General features: G+C 45.9%; 1 protein-coding gene across 3 annotated transcripts in view; it reads left to right on the top strand.

The window, feature by feature from the left end:
• EML1 (EMAP like 1) overlaps positions 1–19914 on the top strand; it is a 143879-nt gene that overhangs the window by 120630 nt on the left and 3335 nt on the right. For all 3 annotated transcript variants that reach the window (XM_004262390.3, XM_033420148.2, XM_033420150.2), the window contains 4 exons: positions 413–501; positions 18019–18116; positions 18227–18314; positions 19678–19773. In XM_004262390.3, the coding sequence (XP_004262438.2) occupies positions 413–501; positions 18019–18116; positions 18227–18314; positions 19678–19773 (371 nt within the window). The remainder of the gene's footprint in view (positions 1–412; positions 502–18018; positions 18117–18226; positions 18315–19677; positions 19774–19914) is intronic.

A 19914-nucleotide genomic window follows, 5' to 3' on the forward strand; every position in this document is an offset into this window, starting at 1 on the left:
CCATCCTGCCTTGCCCTGGGCCAGATCTCTGGGTGAGTGTGTGCAGTGGCCCCTTTGCTGCTTCCTCTGGCCACAGGCTGGGGGTAGGTGTTGGTTCATCTTCCCTGCCCAGGGCTTTCTCTCCTTTAATGTGTAAGTGACAAAACTCAAACACCAGGGAACCCTGCCATAGCATCAGTAACTGAATCATTTCCCATAGTACCCAGTTTGCTGCTCCTATCTTTAGGAACTGCTCATATGCAGGAAATTTTCTTTAAATGAAAGCTGGGAATAAGAATTCTTATTAAGCAAATACAGAGCATTTTTAAGCTCTTAGGTTAATTTTTTTTAATAGCCTTGCTGTGACTGTAGTAGTCTTACTTCATTTTCTCGCTAAACAATTGATTTGTACTTTTCCCCATGTTTACAACAGGTGGTTCGTGTTTGACACAGAAACGAAAGACTTGGTCACCGTCCACACGGATGGAAATGAACAGCTGTCTGTAATGCGTTACTCACCAGGTTAGAATACGGTCCATTCACTCTGACAGATTGATGAAGTTCTCTGTAGATGTCTGTAAAGAAAAAACATTCACAGGCCCCCTCAAGAGCGAAATTTAAACTATATCTGCACATAATTGTGGCACTTGGGCGTTCTCAACCTCCCTTCTTTGGGTCACTATGCTTGTGTGGGTTTTTTTGTTTGTTTCAGCATGTCAAAAAGCACCTTTATTATATTTATAATAGCCTCTCATGCACTCATGCTTTCTTGCCAGGTGCCTTTGGAGCAGTTTACTTGTGTGTTTTTAACTTTTTATTACGGAAAATTTCAAACAGGGACAAAATTGCACAGAATAGCATAATGAACCCCCAACGTACCCATCACCCAGCTTCAATAATTATCGACTCTTAGCCGTTTTGTTCACCCATAGCCCCACCCACTGCCCCCTCCCATGTTGTTTCTGAAGCCGCTCCCAGACGTCTTATCCTTTCATCTGTTAATGTTAATAACTAGAGAGATCTAAAGAATATGAGGACCCTTTTTAAACAGCTTTATTGAGGTATAATTTACATACAATATTTTACTCTTCATGAAATGTACAATTCAGTGATTCTTAGTAAATTTGTAGAGTTGTGCGACCATCACCACCAGCCAGTTTTGGAACCTTCCCATCACCCCCAGAAGTTCCCTCCCTGCCTGTTAGTAATTAATCTCTACTCCCACCCCCAGCCCTAGGCAACATAAATGGCCTTTTCTGAACATCTCATGTCAATGGAGTCGTTCAACACGTCACCTGCTGCATCTGACTTCTTTTAGTTAAAATAATGTTTGTGAGGTTATTCATGTTATTGTGTGTGTATCAGTAGTTTATTCCTTTTTAACTGCTAGATAGTATCCCATTTTACGGATGTGTCATGTCTGGTTCATCCATTCATCAGGGGATATTTGGATCGTTTCTGTGTTTTGGCTATTATGAATAATGCTGCTAGGAACATTGATCATATGTCCATTTTGGTTGGTTTCTTTTTTTTTTTGGCCACGCCTCATGGCTTGCGGGATCTTAGTTCCCTGATCAGCGATCGAACTCACACCCTCAGCAGTGAAAGCTCGGAGTTCTAACTACTGGACTGCCAGGGAAGTCCCCATATGCACATTTTGTACTCATAAGTCTCTTTTACTCCATAGGCGCTCTCTCTCTCTCTCTCTCTCTCTCTCTCTCTCTCTCTCTCTCTCCGCCTCTCTCTCTTTCCCTCCACACACACACAGGCAAACACACGCCACCCTCGCTTGCAGTTCATTTGTTGAACAAGCTGCTTCATTTTTCCCAGAGCATTTTCCACACTCTGGGTTTTTGTGAGTGCATCTCTGTGGTGTTGCTTAACACGTCCCTCTGTCCCCCATATTTCCTGTAATGTAATTTGGGATCTAGATCCGCTTCCACCTCTATGTGTATTGGTCTCCTCTTCCTACCAGAGACACATGAGGTCTGCTTGTCTCACTGTCTATGCCATTAGAGCCGTCACTGCCCAACACTTAGATCCGTACGGGGACTGGTTTTTCTATTTTAGCCTTTCTTCATTTATCAGATATAGTACTTCTATAAAGAGAAACTTCCCTTCATCTACTTTTTGTTACCCAAATAGTATACTGTTTTGTTACCCAGTCATATGGTAGAGTTAACCAAGATAAATGCTCAGCTTCTTTCCCTTTATTTACCAGTTTCCAAGATAGTGAGTTCGTTCTCTGCTCCCTTTAACAATGATCGGTTGCCGGTGGTGGTGTTTTTGGTGCCGTTATGAATTTAAGTGTATTTGGTATGTTTCAGTCTGGGATAGTTATGGTACGTGGAACCATTTATCCATTATTGGCCACTTCAGTTTGGCTCCTGAGTCCTTTTGACAGCTTGGGTTCCTGGGATGCTCGTGGCTACTGGGTAGGTCATCGTTTCTAAGCCTCGTCATTTATGCTTTTGGTTTAGGAAGCACTCCTTCTCCGTGATATGTAGGACCTTCAGCTATGTGAGCACTCTTGGAAATAGCAGTTTTAGTCCTTGGAAATACTTGGCCGCGACTGAATTGCCGTCACTCTGTAGGAGTCTTCCATTTTATAAGCTGATAGACGGTCGTACTTATCTCATGGTGGGGCTGTGTTCTTGTTCTCTAGAGGTAACCTCATAGAAAGAATACCCTTTTTAGACCCTTGCACCCAAAGACTTACAACTTCTTATCCTAAACAGACAACTGCACAGCCACCTTGGGAACCTTTTCTCCATGTTGAGAAGTACCTTACTTCACTCGACATTTTAAGTGTCATATTTTGTTCTGTTCATCCCAGGCCATATTTTGCATATCCTCCTATGTGCTTCTCGTCATTTTCTTAGTTACTTTGAACCTCTGCTGAGTGCAGGAGGGCCTCATCTACAGCTGCTTTTTATCTGTTAGCTCCTGCTAACATAGCAGGGTCCTTTCGGGAGTCCATTTCTGTTTCTTGTCAGTTATACTAATGACTGTCCCCTGGAGACCAGAGAGCTCTCACTACCAGTAACTCTGCCTCTCAGGTTTTAGAGTCATTGACTGGAGGCTGTGTGGGGCAGAGGTGATGAGCCTGGGCCAAATCAGGGCGGGCTGCATGTGGACCCAGTGCCCTCTCTTCATTAGCCAGCTGTCCCTTGTCAAATCAGACACGTTATTGTGGGGCTCAACCAAAGGAGGAGGTGTGAACGTGCTCTCTGAAGAGCAGAGCATTACGCAGATGACATGGGGGATGGGATGTCAGCAGCAGCCGTGGCAGTGGTGGTGGCCCCAGATCCTCGGGCCGTGGCCCCCAGCCCCACAGTGTCTTGTTCGGCACTGTATGCCCAGCACCTTGCTGAGAGGAGATGCAACAGAGCACGAAGAGGAGGTAATATATACCTAGACAGAATAGATGCTCAGCGAATATTAGCTGATGCACGAATGCAGACAGACTAACTACAGTGCATCTGACTAGATGCAAAGCACACTGTGATCATCATTATGAGTTTTCTGCTTGCGCACGAGATCTTTCAGGCACGTGGGCTATACTATTGTAGATTACCGGCTGGCTCCTTTTCGGATTCAGGTATTTACAGATTTTAGACACACACACACACACACACACACACACACACACACACACACACACACACACACACACACACACACACACAGGAAACTGCTGCGAAACCCCAGCCCGCGTTTGCAGCCGTCTCGCCGCGGCTCCCTGGGCTGTGCTTTGCTGAGAAGACATCAAACTAGGAGGGCTTTCTTCTCATTCCTTCAGTCTCACGCAAGTTCTGGATGCTGTGCTAGCAGCTAGAGGAAAAGCAAACGATTCTTAAGCTTTATGGGTGGAGCTGACCCCCAGGATGCTGGGAAGGACCAGTACACTCCAGCTGCCAGGCTTGACCGTGATAAATGCCGCCTTTGCAGTCAGTGACATAGGCAGTGTCGAGGGAAGTAATCAATAAACCAGTCTATAATAGGGGTAGAAAAGAGCTTTCCTGGAGTAGAACTGAGGACTGTTGCCCAGGAGACGGCCTCTCAGATAACTCTGAGGCACTGCTCCAGGGAAGTGTGGTTTTCAGCAGTTTCATGTCTTGTCAGAACAAAGAACATCAAACAGGTCAAGGGTGGATTTCTGCAAGGTTAAAAAAAACAGACCAACATGTACACAGAGAGTCAGTATGGCGCCTGGTGCCTAGGAAGGGAGTCTTATCATTGAAGGAGTAGCAGCTTTGGCATCCTAGGAAAGGAGGCATTTGATCCTTATTTCTAACATGGACATTCTTCTTTTTTTTTTAACATCTTTCTTGGAGTATAATTGCTTTACAATGGTGTGTTAGTTTCTGCTGTATAACAAAGTGAATCAGCTATATGTATACATATATCCCCATATCCCCTCTCTCTTGCATCTCCCTCCCACCCTCCCTGTCCCACCCCTCTAGATGGTCACAAAGCACCGAGCTGATCTCCCTGTGCTATGCGGCTGCTTCCCACTAGCTATCTGTTTTACATTTGGTAGTGTATACATGTCCATGCCACTCTCTCACTTCGTCCCAGCTTACCCTTCCCCCTCCCCATGTCCTCACGTCCATTCTCTACGTCTGCGTCTTTATTCCTGTCCTGCCCCTAGGTTCGAAGATATACAGACTGCCAACAAACACATGAAAGGATGCTCAACATCACTAATCATTAGAGAAATGCAAATCAAAACTACAATGAGGTATCACCTCACACCAGTCAGAATGGCCATCATCAAAAAATCTAGAAACAATAAATGCTGGAGAGGGTGTGGAGAAAAGGGAGCCCTCTTGCACTGTTGATGGGAATGTAAATTAATATGGACATTCTTTACTTTGGTCAGTGCACCCTTTTCTTTAATGATTAAAGCGGATGTATGTTTGATAAGCCACAAACAGACTGTTTTAGTTAGTGTAAAATTCAAGTTAAATCATGTATAAGCCAGAATGACTTCTCCATGTCTCAGTATGTGAAAAATTTTGCGTTAATTGCCTCTTTTGATCATAAATCTTTCAACAGAAAGCATTGACGATCAAAATGTTTGTCCCTTGACGTCAGGGTGGTTGCCGCCTGCCCTGTGTCCATCATGTCCCTCGGTGCTTGGCCTCTTTTTGGTTGTTTATATATGTGTGGAGATTTGCCTCGTTACCCACATTAGGGGGAAACTAAGCAGACATAGTGAACAAGTACAGAGGTATGCTAATTGGGAAATATTTTATAGGCGATATGTTTTTGCAGTTGTACCAAATTGTCATGCAAACATTGTACATGTGCTTTTAGCAGTAGGCCTAAGGCAAGCAGTGATGTATGTCATGAGTAACTTGACGGCTAGGAAAAGAATAATACTACACATTATGAAAATGATAATCATCTGTAAAGCAGAGCAAAAAAGTTGCCTATTTCTGAGGGGAGCCAACGAAACAGATCATTTAAAGGGTCAGTTTTTCTTATATGTTATAACCGTTTTGCCTTCTGGGACATTCTTTCTAGGTGCATCTCAGTTTCTCCAGCGGTACTGATATAAGTGCAACAAACAGTATGAGCAATAATAACACAAACACCCCCTTGTTTAGCCAGTAGAAAATCTAAGGCAGCCCTGTTGTCTAATGTTACTTGGGCTGAGGAACTTAGGGATGTCTGTTGTGCTGCAATGCTTTTGGCCGTCTCTTTGGCTATTTAACCAATGGTGGCTGATAGATTTCTGATCATCTTTTTTGTAACAATATGTAAACTGTACATTCCTGCACTAGGAATTAATATTCCCCAAAGATTTTGCCACCAGGTATCTTAGTATCTTGCTAACATGGTTCTCTTGACTCTGTAATGAAGAGACAAAGGAGGTTCGTCTATTTCCTGATGTACAGACGATGGAGTAACATAATGTCCCAATAAGAGTAAACCTTCTGTTTGTCAGCTTTTAAGAAATTTATGTGCCCATCCTTGGGAAGGTGGGTCAATTCCAATACCACCTATGAATACAAGACCTGGGGGAGCACAGGTGATCCCTCCCAGAGTGCTCTCATTGATAGCCTCATGAATTGGGAGTTTTGTCAACACAATTTTTTTTTAATTTATTTATTTTATTTATTTATTTTTGGCTGTGTTGGGTCTTTGTTGCTGCGCACGGGCTTTTCTCTAGTTGCGATGAGTGGGGACTGCTCTTCGTTGCCATGCGCAGGCTTCTCATTGCGGTGACTTCTCCTGTTGTGGAGCACAGGCTCTAGGTGCGTGGGCTTCAGTAGTTGTGGCATGCAGGCTCAGTAGTTGTGGCTCACGGGCTCAGTAGTTGTGGGTCACGGGCTCTAGAGAGCAGGCTCAGTAGTGGCGCACGGGCTTAGTTGCTCCGCAGCATGTTGGGATCTTCCCGGACCAGGGCTTGAACCTGTGTCCCCTGCATTGGCAGATGGATTCTTAACCACTGCGCCACCAGAGAAGCCTGTCAACACAATATTAAACTATGGATCACTTCTCTCGTAGACTTTCCAAAAGTCATTTGCATGGTATTTAATATACAGTAGTTGCTGGCATAATTTACTCCCATTTTTCTCTAAAAGACATTTTTCAGTTAAGTAAGGGACAGATCAAGGGGCCCTAGGGTAAGTTGTGCTCGGTCTCTAAGGACTGAGGATAGTATCCGACAAGGGATGGACATATTAATATGTTGAAAAGTTTGAACCTGAAAGATTAGGCCAGAGAGAGGTTAGTCTCGGTGAGTGGTCACATTAGGAAAACCTGAACAGTCAGTGATACGTATTATAAGGGGCTTGTATCGGTCTTGTATTGACCAAGGAATTTGACGACAGATCCACCAATTGGTTAGATTTTCCCCCAGTAGCTATACTCTGTGATAACTTTACTAAAGAATTTTTTTTTCCATCCTGAACATTGGGGCAAAAATATAGCTAAAAGCAAAACAGTAACCTTCAATTTTGATAGGGAGACAAACATTTAGCAGACAGTTCAATTGAACTAGTAGGACGGGTCTTCCAGACCTAGTCTGGATTTGCGGGCCATCTGTCTACTGTTGTTGTCATCTTCTCCACCTGGCTTGATGGTTGTTTTAAGGTGAGTTTGAGGTTAGCGGTCCTCTCTATAGAGCAGTCTGGTGCGGAGGCCCTTTTTAAGGGGGAATATGAATTCAGGAGTCAACTCCCTTCACTTTCACTGTGCGGAGTACCTGATAAGGGTCCTTCCATCTAGGCTGGAGAGAGAGTTTTTTTAAAAATGTCTTTTACAGTATTCATAATCTCCTGGGGGCAGGTCATGGTGCATCTGATCTTCGTCCAAAGATAAATAACTGTAATCAGCTTCAGAAACAAGCTTAGAATATCCTGTTAATAATTCAGTTAAACTTTAATGTAACATAGCAACAAAGAAGCATCTTGGATGTAGGTAGTAAATACAGAAACCTCAATATATATAAAACCTCAGTATCCACAAAGGTATATTATTGAAACATAATTTTTCTTTCTAAATTATCCTCATTTTAGCCAATAAGTATTTGAAAAACTAACAAAGCAAATAACTTGACCTTGAAATAATCTTAAAGATGAAAAAAAAGAACCTAATCTGATGCCCATCCCCACCCCAAATTCACATGTGAGTAAAGAGAAATTTCATATTAACTCGTATGGCCAGGATTCAACATGCTGTGCTTTGTTTTAAGTCCAGGGAAGAAAATGCAGGCTTTTAAATAAATATATACAATTTTGTATTAAATAAATAGATAATCCTCATTTTTACCAAATATAGTCAAATTAAGACTAAATTGTTTGCAAAATACGTCTGGTTTCAGTAAACTTGGCCTGATTACTTACATAAATGTAATTGATCATATAGGCTCTTTTTTTTTTTTTTTTTTTGCGGTACGTGGGCCTCTCACTGTTGTGGCCTCTCCCGTTGCGGAGCACAGGCTCCGGACGCGCAGGCTCAGCGGCCATGGCTCACGGGCCCAGCCACTCTGCGGCACGTGGGATCTTCCTAGACCGGGGCACAAACCCGTGTCCCCTGCATCGGCAGGCGGACTCTCAACCACTGCGCCACCAGGGAAGCCCTAGGCTCTTTTAAATTTGGCTTTGCTGGAACTTTTCATAGGGAATTTCAAATTGAACTTTCAAAAGCCCTCTCAAAGCCAGGAAAGCCACACCAAAGACTTGCCATTAGATCCTGCCTGCAGTACCTACAGACTTAGGTGAATTCCTCTCTTCTCAAGGTCCAAAATATCTTGAGGTTACTGCACCTGCCAGGAACGGGCCTTCCTTATTCACCTGGAAAGGCTGCTGGGAACCTAAGAGTTTCCAAATTCTGGAGAGGTCAGGTAGAAAGAAAAGATAAATGCTTCAGTTCTGTTTACAAAGGTATAATTTACTAAATTGCTGTAAGTCATAATTAGCTTAAGGGGAAAGGTTCCCTTATCTGGAAAACAAAGATTAAAAGCCAGTAATATTTCAGATGAAAGTCACACAAATTATAATCATATTTATCAGTTCATTCAATCCCATGTAATTAATTTTTGTTCCACTTGAGTCCAGTTTTTCCATCAGTTCTGTTGACCTTGCCTGACGATTGAGGGTGATAGTGACAGTGATAATTTCAAGAAATTTGTAAGGTTTTTGTTAAGGCTTATATGATTTGCCCAGTGACATGGGTGCCTTGGACCACTGGACACTGTGGAAAGTATATCCCAAGTGGAAAACACAATTTCTAACAGTTTCTTTGTCATTGTGAGGACATTAGCCTTGCAGCAAGAGAAGGCTTTAACCCATCAAACAAAAATGGGGTTTTCCAGGGAACAGGGAGAGCCAAGCAACCGTCAAGGGTTTCCCATAGCCCTGGCTGTTAAAACTCACAGCTGTTGTCTACCCATCTTAACTATCTGATTTAGGAGCAGACTGTTGCCATGTCACAAGCGTCAGGATGGCAGAAGTCTAACAATGGGGGGTTAACTTTTGTAGAAGCAGAAAATTGTTTGTATCTACATCGTTACATAATCTTTACAGATTTTGTTGTTGCCTTTGCCTGAAAGTCAGCTGGAGTATTTCCCTAATACTTGGGTTCATTCCCTTCAGTGTGAGCCTCAATTTTGATGACAAATAGCATTTTATGTCGGGACATATAAGATTTCCAAGAATGTCATATAATTTCTGGAACACCTATAATATATACTTATATAGACAGAACATTAACAAGGCTTAACGTTATCTTTTATTTGACCACGCTTCCCATGTTATTTAACATACCAAATAAACACCAAATAAACCTAATTAGTTTAATATCTCTCTTTGAGATGCTTCAGGACAAAATCACTTTCTTTTCCCTTAACAAAATGCATTTCCATTCCATATCTTCTTTTACTGAAAACCTTATTTTCCTTGTATACTGAAATATTTCCCTTAATATTTCTAGTAGCATGAATTACATATATAATTTTTAACCCTTAAAAAACATTAATCTCTAGCAAAAACCAAGAAGCAAACAATTGTGAACTGTTTCTCATATTAACATTTCCCGATTGGCAAACTTACGAAAATTTTCTATAACGTCTAGAAACATACATCTTCTTATAGCGTAATTTCTTTTCTCAATGTGGTATAAGATGTGTGTCCAAATAAACCCAAACATCTTTAGTTTTCCTCTAATAAGAAGACAAAGAGGTAAACTTAGATTTGCTTAGCAAGTAATGTTTTAGTATTTTATCTTATTTGGAAATTATCTGTATATTTAATGAATTTCCATAATTTATATTAACTTAGCAAAACTCTCAAGTTTCAAGTTACCAAAATCTGGAGGAACTATTTTTAAGTAAACGTACTATTTATAAAACATAATCATTCTTAAAGAGTTTACCTAAAAACTTTTATCTCATGTGTCTCTATTTCCCTACTTATGAAAACATCATCATACCAAGTTAATTTTCTTGTTGACAAGTGTTGGAACAGAGATAACATGAGCTTATTGATTTCTTTTTTAAGATTTTTTGGGGATTTTTTTTGGCTGCGTCGGGTCTTAGTTGCGGCACGCAGGATATTCATTGAGGCATTCGGGATCTTTTGTTGTGGCGCACCAGCTCTTCGTTGTGGTGCGCAGGCTTCCCTCTAGTTGTGGTGTGCGGGTTTTTTCTTCTCTTCTCTAGTGGCGCGCAGGTTCCAAGGGTCATGGGCTCTGTAGTTTGCAGCACATGGGCTCCAGTTGAGGTACACAAGCTCAGTAGTTGTGGCGCACGGGCTTAGCTGCACCGCGGCATGTGGGGGTCTTAGTTCCCTGACCAGGGATCGAACCCACGTCGCCTGCATTGGAAGGCGGATTCTTTACCACTGCACCACCAGGGAAGTCCCTTAATTGACTTTCAATAAACCTAGGTATAATAAAAGTATTATACTTAATGTTGATGACTTAAAGACGTGTCTGTATTAACCAAACCAACAACTTAAACTTATTTTCATTTATTAAAGATTAATCCTGGATCATATGATACTTTAAAAATGTGAGGGGTTAGTTTCTTGTTATAGTTAGAAATATTTCATAGGTAAGCACTTACTTCTAAGTCAATTAAATAGAGCTCTTTTTCAAATTAATTTTGATAATATCATTTGGAGGTAGAAACGTGCTATATTTATAATGTACATACAGACATACACACATCCAGATAGACAGAAATCTCATAGTTTTCCTGCTTCAGTTTTTAAAGGTCTCATTTCCCCTTTTCTGCAGTTTTAGGTTCTACTAGTTGAGCCAAGGCTGTGGTCTCAGGCAGTGTGGGCTGTGCTTGCATTTCAAGGACATGATAAGAGTTATACCTTCAAATTTGCTTGAATACTTTTATTCAAGCATAAAAAGGAGTACTTTTATTGTCTCAGGTCAGAATTTTGAAAAAAAATGTTTTATCAAGCCAGCTTTGTTTTTTTTTTTCTGCGGTACGCGGGCCTCTCACTGTTGTGGCCTCTCCCATTGCGGAGCACAGGCTCCAGACACGCAGGCTCAGCGGCCATGGCTCACGGGCCCAGCCGCTCTGTGGCATGTGGGATCTTCCCGGGCCGGGGCACGAACCCGTGTCCCCTGCATCGGCAGGCGGACTCTCAACCACTGCGCCACCAGGGAAGCCCGAGCCAGCTTTCTTTAATTGCACATGCAAAACTCAGTTTTAGAATGTCAGAAGAGTCCCATTCTGGCCATTTTAGAGCTATGTCATTTCTACAATTGTAGAAGCCAGCCGGAGTTCCCTGTCTGGGAGCCGTTAGGCGTTAGAAGCACAATTTCCTGATTTATTTCAGTTTCATTTTATTATACAGTACAAATCTTTCCAATTTTAAGCCACATTTTAAAAAAAGCCAACCAACCCAGTTTACCCCAAAGTTCCTTCTAGGCCTTTCCTGCCTGGAAATTTCTTCTAGGTTTCTTACCTGGAAACTCCATCTAGATCCCTTGCCTGGAACTTCCCGCTAGGTTCCTTTCACCTAGGAAATGTACTGGTACCCCCTTAAGAGTCCAGGTCTTAAGGTAACAGCTCAAATAAAAGTCATGGACTGCCACTTCATACAAGAAGATCCAGACATCAGGAAAAACTCACCGAACCAACCAACCTCAAGAGTGCTGTGAAGCTGGGGGGCTGGGGCTGGGGCTCAAAGGGTCCGTGTTTGCTGCCCAGCATCCATCCAGGGTAGACTCCAGCGACTTCCCTGGTGGTCCAGTGGTAAAGAATCCACCTTCCAGTGCAGGAGACGCAGGTTCGATTCCTGGTCAGGGAACCAAGATCCCACATGCTGCGGGGCAACTAAGCCCGTGCGCCACAACTACTGAGCTTGCACGCCTCATCTAGAGAGCCCACGTGCTGCAACTACAGAGCCCATGCGCCTTGGAGCTCACACGCCATAACTAGAGAGAATCCCGTGCGCCACAACGAAAGATCCCACGTGCCTCAACTAAAACCCGATGCAGCCCTAAATAAATAAATAAATAAATATCAAAGGCTGGGGGGAGAAAAGTAGACTCCAGGTGACCCCACGTGGGTTTTTCTGATATCCTGCCAGCTACGCCAAGCAATGTAGATGGAAATAATCATAGAAGTGAGCCAAAGTGAGGACCAAAGCCCAGGAGACAGCCTCTCAGATAATTCTGCGGCACTGCTCCAGAGAAGCATGGTTTCAGCAGTTTTATATTGCGTCGGAACAAAGAACTTCACACAAGTCAGGGATACATTTCTTCAACGTTTAAAAGAAAGAACAGAACAGCACATACACAGCAAGTCAGGACGGCACCTGGTGCCTGGAAAAGGAATCTTATCATTGAGGGCAGAGCAGCACCGGCGTCCCAGGAAGAGAGGCATTTAATCTTCATTTTTAACGTGGGTATTCTTTACTTCTGGTCAAGGCACCCTTTTCTTTAGTGAGTAAAGCAGGTGTACGGCGTGTTTGCTAGGCCACACATAGGCTGTTTTAGCTAGCCGAAAATTCAAGTTAAATCACGAATAAGCCAGAACGCCTTCCCCGGGCTTCCGCATGATGACGTTTCTTCGCTAGCAGACACCTACCTACTGCCGCAGATGGGTTGTGTAGGATGAGCTCAGGTGGAAGTGAGACTGCTTTGTAAATCCCCTTTAAGGTTGACGTTATGTTGTGCAGGGATGGTGAGAGGTGAGCAGTTGCTCCCTGAAGTTAACCGTGTGGCCTGAGAACTAAATCTTTCAGACAATTTCTCAATTCCGCAGGCACTAGTGAGAGGCCCAGGTTTCAGCGGCTAATAACCTGTATCTGGCCTTTGGTTGAAGTGGGAGGTTCAGAGCGATAGTCCCAGACACAGGTGCACGCTGGGAGCCGGTGAAGCAGAGCCTTTGGCGTGCATTAGAATCGCCCAGAGGGTATGGGCTTGTGGAGGGGTTCTTTGGCATCCTGGGAACCACAAACCTAGAGCATTTCAATGGATCATCTGATAACCATTTCAGTCACATTTTATTACATGTTTTCATTTATGAAATACCTTACATAAGATGGCCTAATGCTAATAAGCTAACGTTATGTGAATTTTTACTGAAACCATAATCAACTACGATTGCCAGGCCCCTTGTAGGTTCATTAAATATAGAACTGTAGTAGGGACAGTTCTCAAAGTTGACACGCACATCAGGAACCTTACAGAGCACTTTGTCGGTGGACCAATGGAGTTTTGATTGGATTAAATTTGTAAATTTTTTAAAAGAGGAATGGAGATTGGAAGAAGATAATTTCATGTTCGTTAAGCCCAACTGCAAATACTTAGCCTGCCTGGTCTAGTTTCAACCTGTTGAAACTTGGATTAAAAATCTAAAACCCTAAACGTGAAGATGAAAAAGGGAAAATCACAATGAACTAATGCATTGCTCATGTGATTATATTGATCTCTTCTTTAATCTTATCCGTATCATTGAGACATGGAGTTTCTCTGCTTTTATAAGAATGAATCAGAATCTGGTGTTCATTTGCATCACCCCAGCATCGAATCCCACCTCTGCTTTCCAGGTGGGACTAGAGACCCGCTGGGATGCCGCCCCTGCCACCCAGCCAACCTCTCTCCTGCCCACACAACGTCCCCAAGCCTGCACTCCACCAGGCATGCTCCCCGTCCAGGTGCAGCAGTCTCCTGCGGAGCCCCAAATCACCTGCCCCGTGTGACAAGCAGGGCGGATGCACAGCAGCCGTACAGCTACCCTGGAGACCCTGCTGTGCTCCCACCTGGCGCACTGTCTCCCATGCCCACGGTTCACTCGTCCTTCCAGCCCAGGTCAAGCCGTGCCACGCACTCAGCTGTGTCATCTTAGGCAAGTTACTGAACCTCAGTTTCGTCATTTGCACAGCTGGACAAATTCTCCCTGCTCTTAAAATACTGTTGGACTTAGTTAAGAGCTGTGTGGAAACCCATCCCCAAACCTTGTAAAGAGGCAATCAGTGAAACTGGCTATGGTGTTATCTTTCTCCTCCAGGTGACCAGACCCCTGCTCTCTGTTCTTATGAGTCAGTCCTCCAGCTGATTTTTATTTGGGACCAAATGCCCGCTTCTTTTAGTCGAGTAAGTTTAGGAATTTTGTACTCTCTGAGAGAGCTGGGGGTGAGGCATAGAGTTTATGGGTGAGAGGACGTGGTTCACAGGATGAGAAAGTGCTCTGGAGGTCCGAGAAATAGGCAGCGCTTGGGTTTCATCTGGCCGCTGATAGCATATTGACCGAAACTGCTTGGTTTTGACGTATTAGGCAGACAGTTTTATTACATATTTATGAATGAGCTTAAACCGTTACATGAAAACTTTCTATTTCAAATTTTAAGGAGAAATTACAATCTCATTAGGCTGTTAGAAGTGAATTGCCAAGGGAGATTGTGAAATCCTATTTTTCATTCATCTTTAAAAACAGATATGGGGCTTCCCTGGTGGCGCAGGGGTTGAGGGTCCGCCTGCCGACGCAGGGGACACGGGTTCGTGCTCCGGTCCGGGAAGATCCCACATGCCACGGAGCGGCTGGGCCCGTGAGCCATGGCCGCTGAGCCTGGGCCTCCGGAGCCTGTGCTCCGCAACGGGAGAGGCCACAACAGTGAGAGGCCCGCGTACCGCAAAAAAAAAAAAAAAAAAAAAACAGATATGGAGATGGTAGTTATACGGGTATTTTTGTCAAAACTCTTAGAATATGTGCATTTTATTGTGTGTAGATTATACCTCAAAGTTGACTTTTAAGTGGGGGGTTTGAGAGAAGATTCTGGGAAGATGGTGAGTAGGAACCAGCAGGAATCTGTCTCTCCACCTAGACAGCAACTGGCAGAAACTGTCTGATAGAACTGTTTTGGAAAGCCAGAGTCTATTGAAGGCTTGCAACTTCCAGAGAAAGACTTGGATGGTAAGTTGCAGTTAATTTCAGTCAGTTTCAGCTCTTAGCACAGTGGCAGCGACCCACCCCCTCACCTCCAGTCCCCTGACAGGCAACTGTGCATGTGTTCCTGGAGCAACAACAAAAAAACTAGCAACCCACTCAAAAATGGGCAAAAGGCTCGAATGGGCATTTCTTCAGAGAAGACATACAAATGGCCAGTAAGCATGTGAGAAGGTGCTCAACATCACTACTCATTAGGGAAATGCAAATCAAAACTACAGTGAGACGCCATCTCACACCCATTAAGATGGCTACTATCAAAACAAACAGAAAACAGGGCTTCCCCGGTGGCGCAGTGGTTGGGAGTCCGCCTGCCGATGCAGGGGACACGGGTTCGTGCCCCGGTCCAAGAGGATCCCACATGCCGCGGAGCGGCTGGGCCCGTGAGCCATGGCCACTGAGCCTGCGCGTCCGGAGCCTGTGCTCCGCAACGGGAGAGGCCACGGCAGTGAGAGGCCCGCGTACCACAAAAAAAACGAAAGAAAAAAAAAACAGAAAACAACAAGTGTTGGTGAGGATGTGGAGAAATGTGCACTGTTGGTGGGAATGTAAAGTGGTGCAGCCATTGCAGAAAACAGTACAGCGGTTCCTAAAAAAATTCAAAGTAGAATTAGCATATGGTCCAGCAATTCCACGTCTGGATACATACCCAAAAGAATTGAAAGCAGAGTCCCAAAGAGGTCTGTGTACACCCATGTTCATAGCATCCTTATTGACAATAACTAAACCATGGAGGCAATCCAGGTGTCCATCAACAGATGAATGGATAAGTAAAATGTGATATACAGTGGAATATTATTCAGCCTTCAAAAGGAAGGAAATTCTAACACATGCTGCAACGTGGAAGAACCTTGACATCTTGCTGAGTGAAATAAGCCAGGCACCAAAAGACAAATATTGTACGATTTCACTTATGAGGAACTTAGAGTCGTCAAAGTCATAAAGGCTGGGGTAGGCAAAATCATAACAAGTGGTTCCACGAGGAAAGAGAGCTCATTATTTTAGAGCTAACAAATGATACGGTCGTTCTTATCTAAAGAGCGTCGTGCTTAGGAGTGTACACGCGTAGCTAGCTGGTGGGAAGCAGCCGCATAGCACAGGGAGATCAGCTGGGTGCTTTGTGACCACCTAGAGGGGTGGGATAGGGAGGGTGGGAGGGAGACGCAAGAGGGAGGGGACATGGGGATATGTGTATACGTATAGCTGACTCACTTTGTTATAAAGCCGAAACTAACACACCATTGTAAAGCAATCATACTGCAATAAAGATGTTAATAAAAAGAGTGTACAAGCCAGGGTGCGTACATCATTTATCAGATTTTCAGCTGTTCTTTACTGTTATTCTTTGTCACAGGGGCAATGGCATTTAGCAAAGAAATGCTCAGGCTCTAGTCAGACTGCTGGGTTCGAATCCTAGCTTCTCTAAACCTGTGTGACCTTGTGCAAGTTATTTTATCATCCATGCCTCAGTTTCCTCTCCTGAAAAGTGGAGATAATATCTACCTCACAGGGGTCAATGAGGATTAAGTAAGTTAATATAGGAAGAGTTTAGAATAGTACTGGTACATAGTAGTTATTCAACAAACGTCGACTCATAATTATTTGATAGTAATTCTTGTTAGCATTTACTGTTTACTGTCATCATCATTATTGTCAGGGCTTGGTCAGTTGGAGGACCAAGTGCAGGTGGTCTGCCGGGCAGCTCTCTGGCCTTCTCTAGAACCATCAGCAGCAGAAGGTGGCCCATCCCCCAGCTAAGGCAGTCCTCGGCCCATTTACCCCACCCCCTCACGAGCCTGCTTTGGACAGGCTAACTCTGACTTGCCAACACCTTGATTTTGGCCAGGCATTGGCCAAGACTTCCGAAAATACCATTTCCTGATGGTGCCAGGCCATGCTATTTCCTGTAGGTCTTCCTACCTTGCGAGAAGGAAAACCAGGGGGAAGAGGTGGGGGGAGAACCCTTATTGACCTCATGATGTGCCAGTGACCGCTAGGACCTTTACAGACATTGTCCAAGGGAATCCTCTGAATTTCGATGAGAAGGTGCCGTGCTTCGTGGATGGAGGAACTGGCGCTCAGTGAGAGGAGGGACGCATTTGCTGTCCCCGAGCTCGTGGGCAGAGACCCCGCCTCCTCTAGGCTCCATTCTGGGTGCAGGTTGTCCGGCCCCCATGTGGTTCCTTTCTCCTTCCTTCCGGTTCCTGGCCCCAGGAAGGTCTGACCTCCTCCAGACTAGTCTCTCAGGCCCCGCTTCCATCCCAGTACATCCTGGGCCTCCCCACTCCGGCTTCACACTTGGCAGGTTCATCTGCCAGCGACAGGGGCTGCTCTGCTCTTACATGACAGTGAGCGCCTTCCCTTGTGTTTCTACACGAGCATCACGGCCTGATTCCTTAAGCCTTCCTGATGCCAGGAACCTGGGTAAAGGAGATGCTAACTGATGGCCCATTGGAAGAGCGGCAGGAAGGGCCTTCCAGGCGGGGCGGCGGGGGAATAAAGGGGGCGCTGTGTGCACAGAGGTGAGGGGAGAGGGCCCTCCAGGCATGGGGGGAGGGGCAGTGTGCACTGAGGTGAGGGGGAGGGCCTTCCAGGCAGGGGGGAGGGGAAGCATGCACAGAGGTGACGGGGAGGGCCTTCCAGGCTGGGGATGAGGGGGGGCAGTGTGTGCAGAGGTGAGGGGGAGGGTTTTCCAGGCTGGGGGGAGGGGGCAGAGTGCACAGAGGTGAGGGGGAGGGCTTTCCAGGCGGGGAGGGGGTGGGCAGGAGGAAGTGTGCCAGAGGCCTGAGAGAACCCGGTCTGTTCAGGGAGGAATGATGCAGCTGCATCCTGGCGGGCCTTGGGGACCCCACTGAGGAACTGAGTCTTGATCCTTCAGCAGTGGGGACAGCCAGGGAAGGTTTTTTTTAAGGGGCAGAATCTGATCAGATGTGGATTTTCAAAAGATAGCTTTGGAAGTGGTATAGGAGTGATTTAAAAGCAAATTTTGTCTCTTTGAAATAATTCATGGCTATTTTTTCTAACTCTGTAATGGCCACTAGCATTATCGCTTGTAATTGATAAAATGTTTATTCTTAACAACTGAAATGTAATCCCGCGTGTTTTTGCAGATGGGAATTTCTTAGCAATAGGCTCCCATGACAACTGCATCTACATATACGGAGTCAGTGACAATGGGAGGAAGTACGCACGGGTCGGCAAGTGCTCGGTGAGCGTGCTGGTCACTCCTCGTGGGTCTGTGCAGTTGTTTGTCACGTTACGACAGTGTGGGTGGGAATCTATAAGGCAAGTGAAACTCACCCATGTGTTCTCTCCCAGGGTCATTCCAGCTTCATCACTCACCTGGACTGGTCTGTAAACTCACAGTTCCTCATGTCGAATTCCGGAGACTATGAAATCCTTTACTGTGAGTGGTTCCCCAGGTGTGGTCTGGGTGCAGATCACGTAGAACCTTCACTCTGAGACCAAATGGGGCCTCCTGCAAAAACCCACGCCCCATACAACTTGGGCACGTGATGGCGTCTCTGGGCCTGGGCCCCTCCTCTGCACAGTACAGGAGTTGGGCTGGACACCTCCGCCTTGGCACTGAGATACTTGGGGTTTGGGCCCCCAGGAGGAGAAGGTGGGGCCCTGCAGGGAGAGGCAGAGAGAGTGGGTCAGAGCTGTCCCGGCAAGAGGGATGGCGCATCGTGAAGGCATCACCCTCACGGGCAGAGACCCAGCAGCCCCCTGGGCCCCTCCTCCTCCCTCAGCCCCTCCTGGCCAGGTCTGAGCCCAGGCAGGGCCGCGCAGTGGAGGCATGAAGGATGGGGCTGCACTTGCCGAGCGCATGCTACATGCCGTGCACTGCCTCCTCCAGCATCTGGCAAGCACCTGCCGCGTGCCAAGTGCAGGGTCCCAGGGCAGAGGAGGGCCCGGTCTCTGCCCCGGCGGAAGGTACCAGCAAGTGCAGTGTGCTTCACCCACAGGCTCTCAGGTGATCCACAGCACTTTCTGGCTTGTCCCATTTTAAGGAAGAGGAAATATCATCTCAGATACAAGGCCACAGGCATCAGGAGCCAGTGGGTGGGGAGGTGGGCGCCCCCTCGTTGAGGAGCAGGCCTGGGCAGGGCTGCTGGTGCTGGAGGGAAGGGGCCTCCCTCGGGCGGGGCAGGAGGCCCTGCCTGATGTGGGGCAGGAGTGGGGGATGGTTTTCAGGGACAGGCCATGGGTCTAGAATCTTCTCAGACATGGTCGCATACTCCACTAGTGAGAGTTTAACTGGGGAACAAACAAATCACCTGCAGCGCCACAGGTACTTGGTATGACTGGTTTCCGTAAGCTTCCATTCCTAACTCGGTGCTGAAGGGATGGTGTGTGTGTGTGTGTGTGTGTGTGTGTGTGTGTGTGTGTGTGCGCGCGCGCGCGCGCGTGCGCGTGCCAAAGTGTATGTTGGGAGAGGGCTAGGGAGCCTGACAGCAGGGGGTGGAGTTGCATCCAGGGGAACAGTGAGCAGACAGGGGCCTCAGAACCAGAGGTGGTCAAAGAAAAGAAGCCAGACTGGGGGAACAGACACAGAGGAGATGAGAAGAAGCGGAAGAAGTGGGGTCCCCACCGAGGCCCCGGGCCTTGGGCAGTGAGCATGGTCCCCACAGAGCTGGGAGGTGGATGGTGTCCCCCTCCCAGAGGGCTTTGTAGCCGATGGGGCCTGGCTCCGAGGGCCCAGCCTTGCCCAAGAAGGAGAGGGGGCTTTGGCACTGATGTCACCAGACCTGCATTTGCCTTTCCAGGGATTCCCTCTGCTTGTAAGCAAGTCGTAAGTGTGGAAACTACGAGAGACATCGAATGGGCCACATACACCTGCACTTTGGGATTCCACGTCTTTGGTAAGGTTTCTGCACCTTTCATTCTGGTCAAACATAGGGTTTATCTACTTTTAGAATGACTTTCGAATAGGAGTGAAGTCTCTTGGTCGGCGTCAAACTGCTCTGCTACCCCGTGGACCCCACAGGACACACTCCCCGCAG

The sequence above is a fragment of the Orcinus orca genome, chromosome 2 (assembly GCF_937001465.1).
Source record: "Orcinus orca chromosome 2, mOrcOrc1.1, whole genome shotgun sequence".
NCBI classification, from domain to species: domain Eukaryota; kingdom Metazoa; phylum Chordata; class Mammalia; order Artiodactyla; family Delphinidae; genus Orcinus; species Orcinus orca.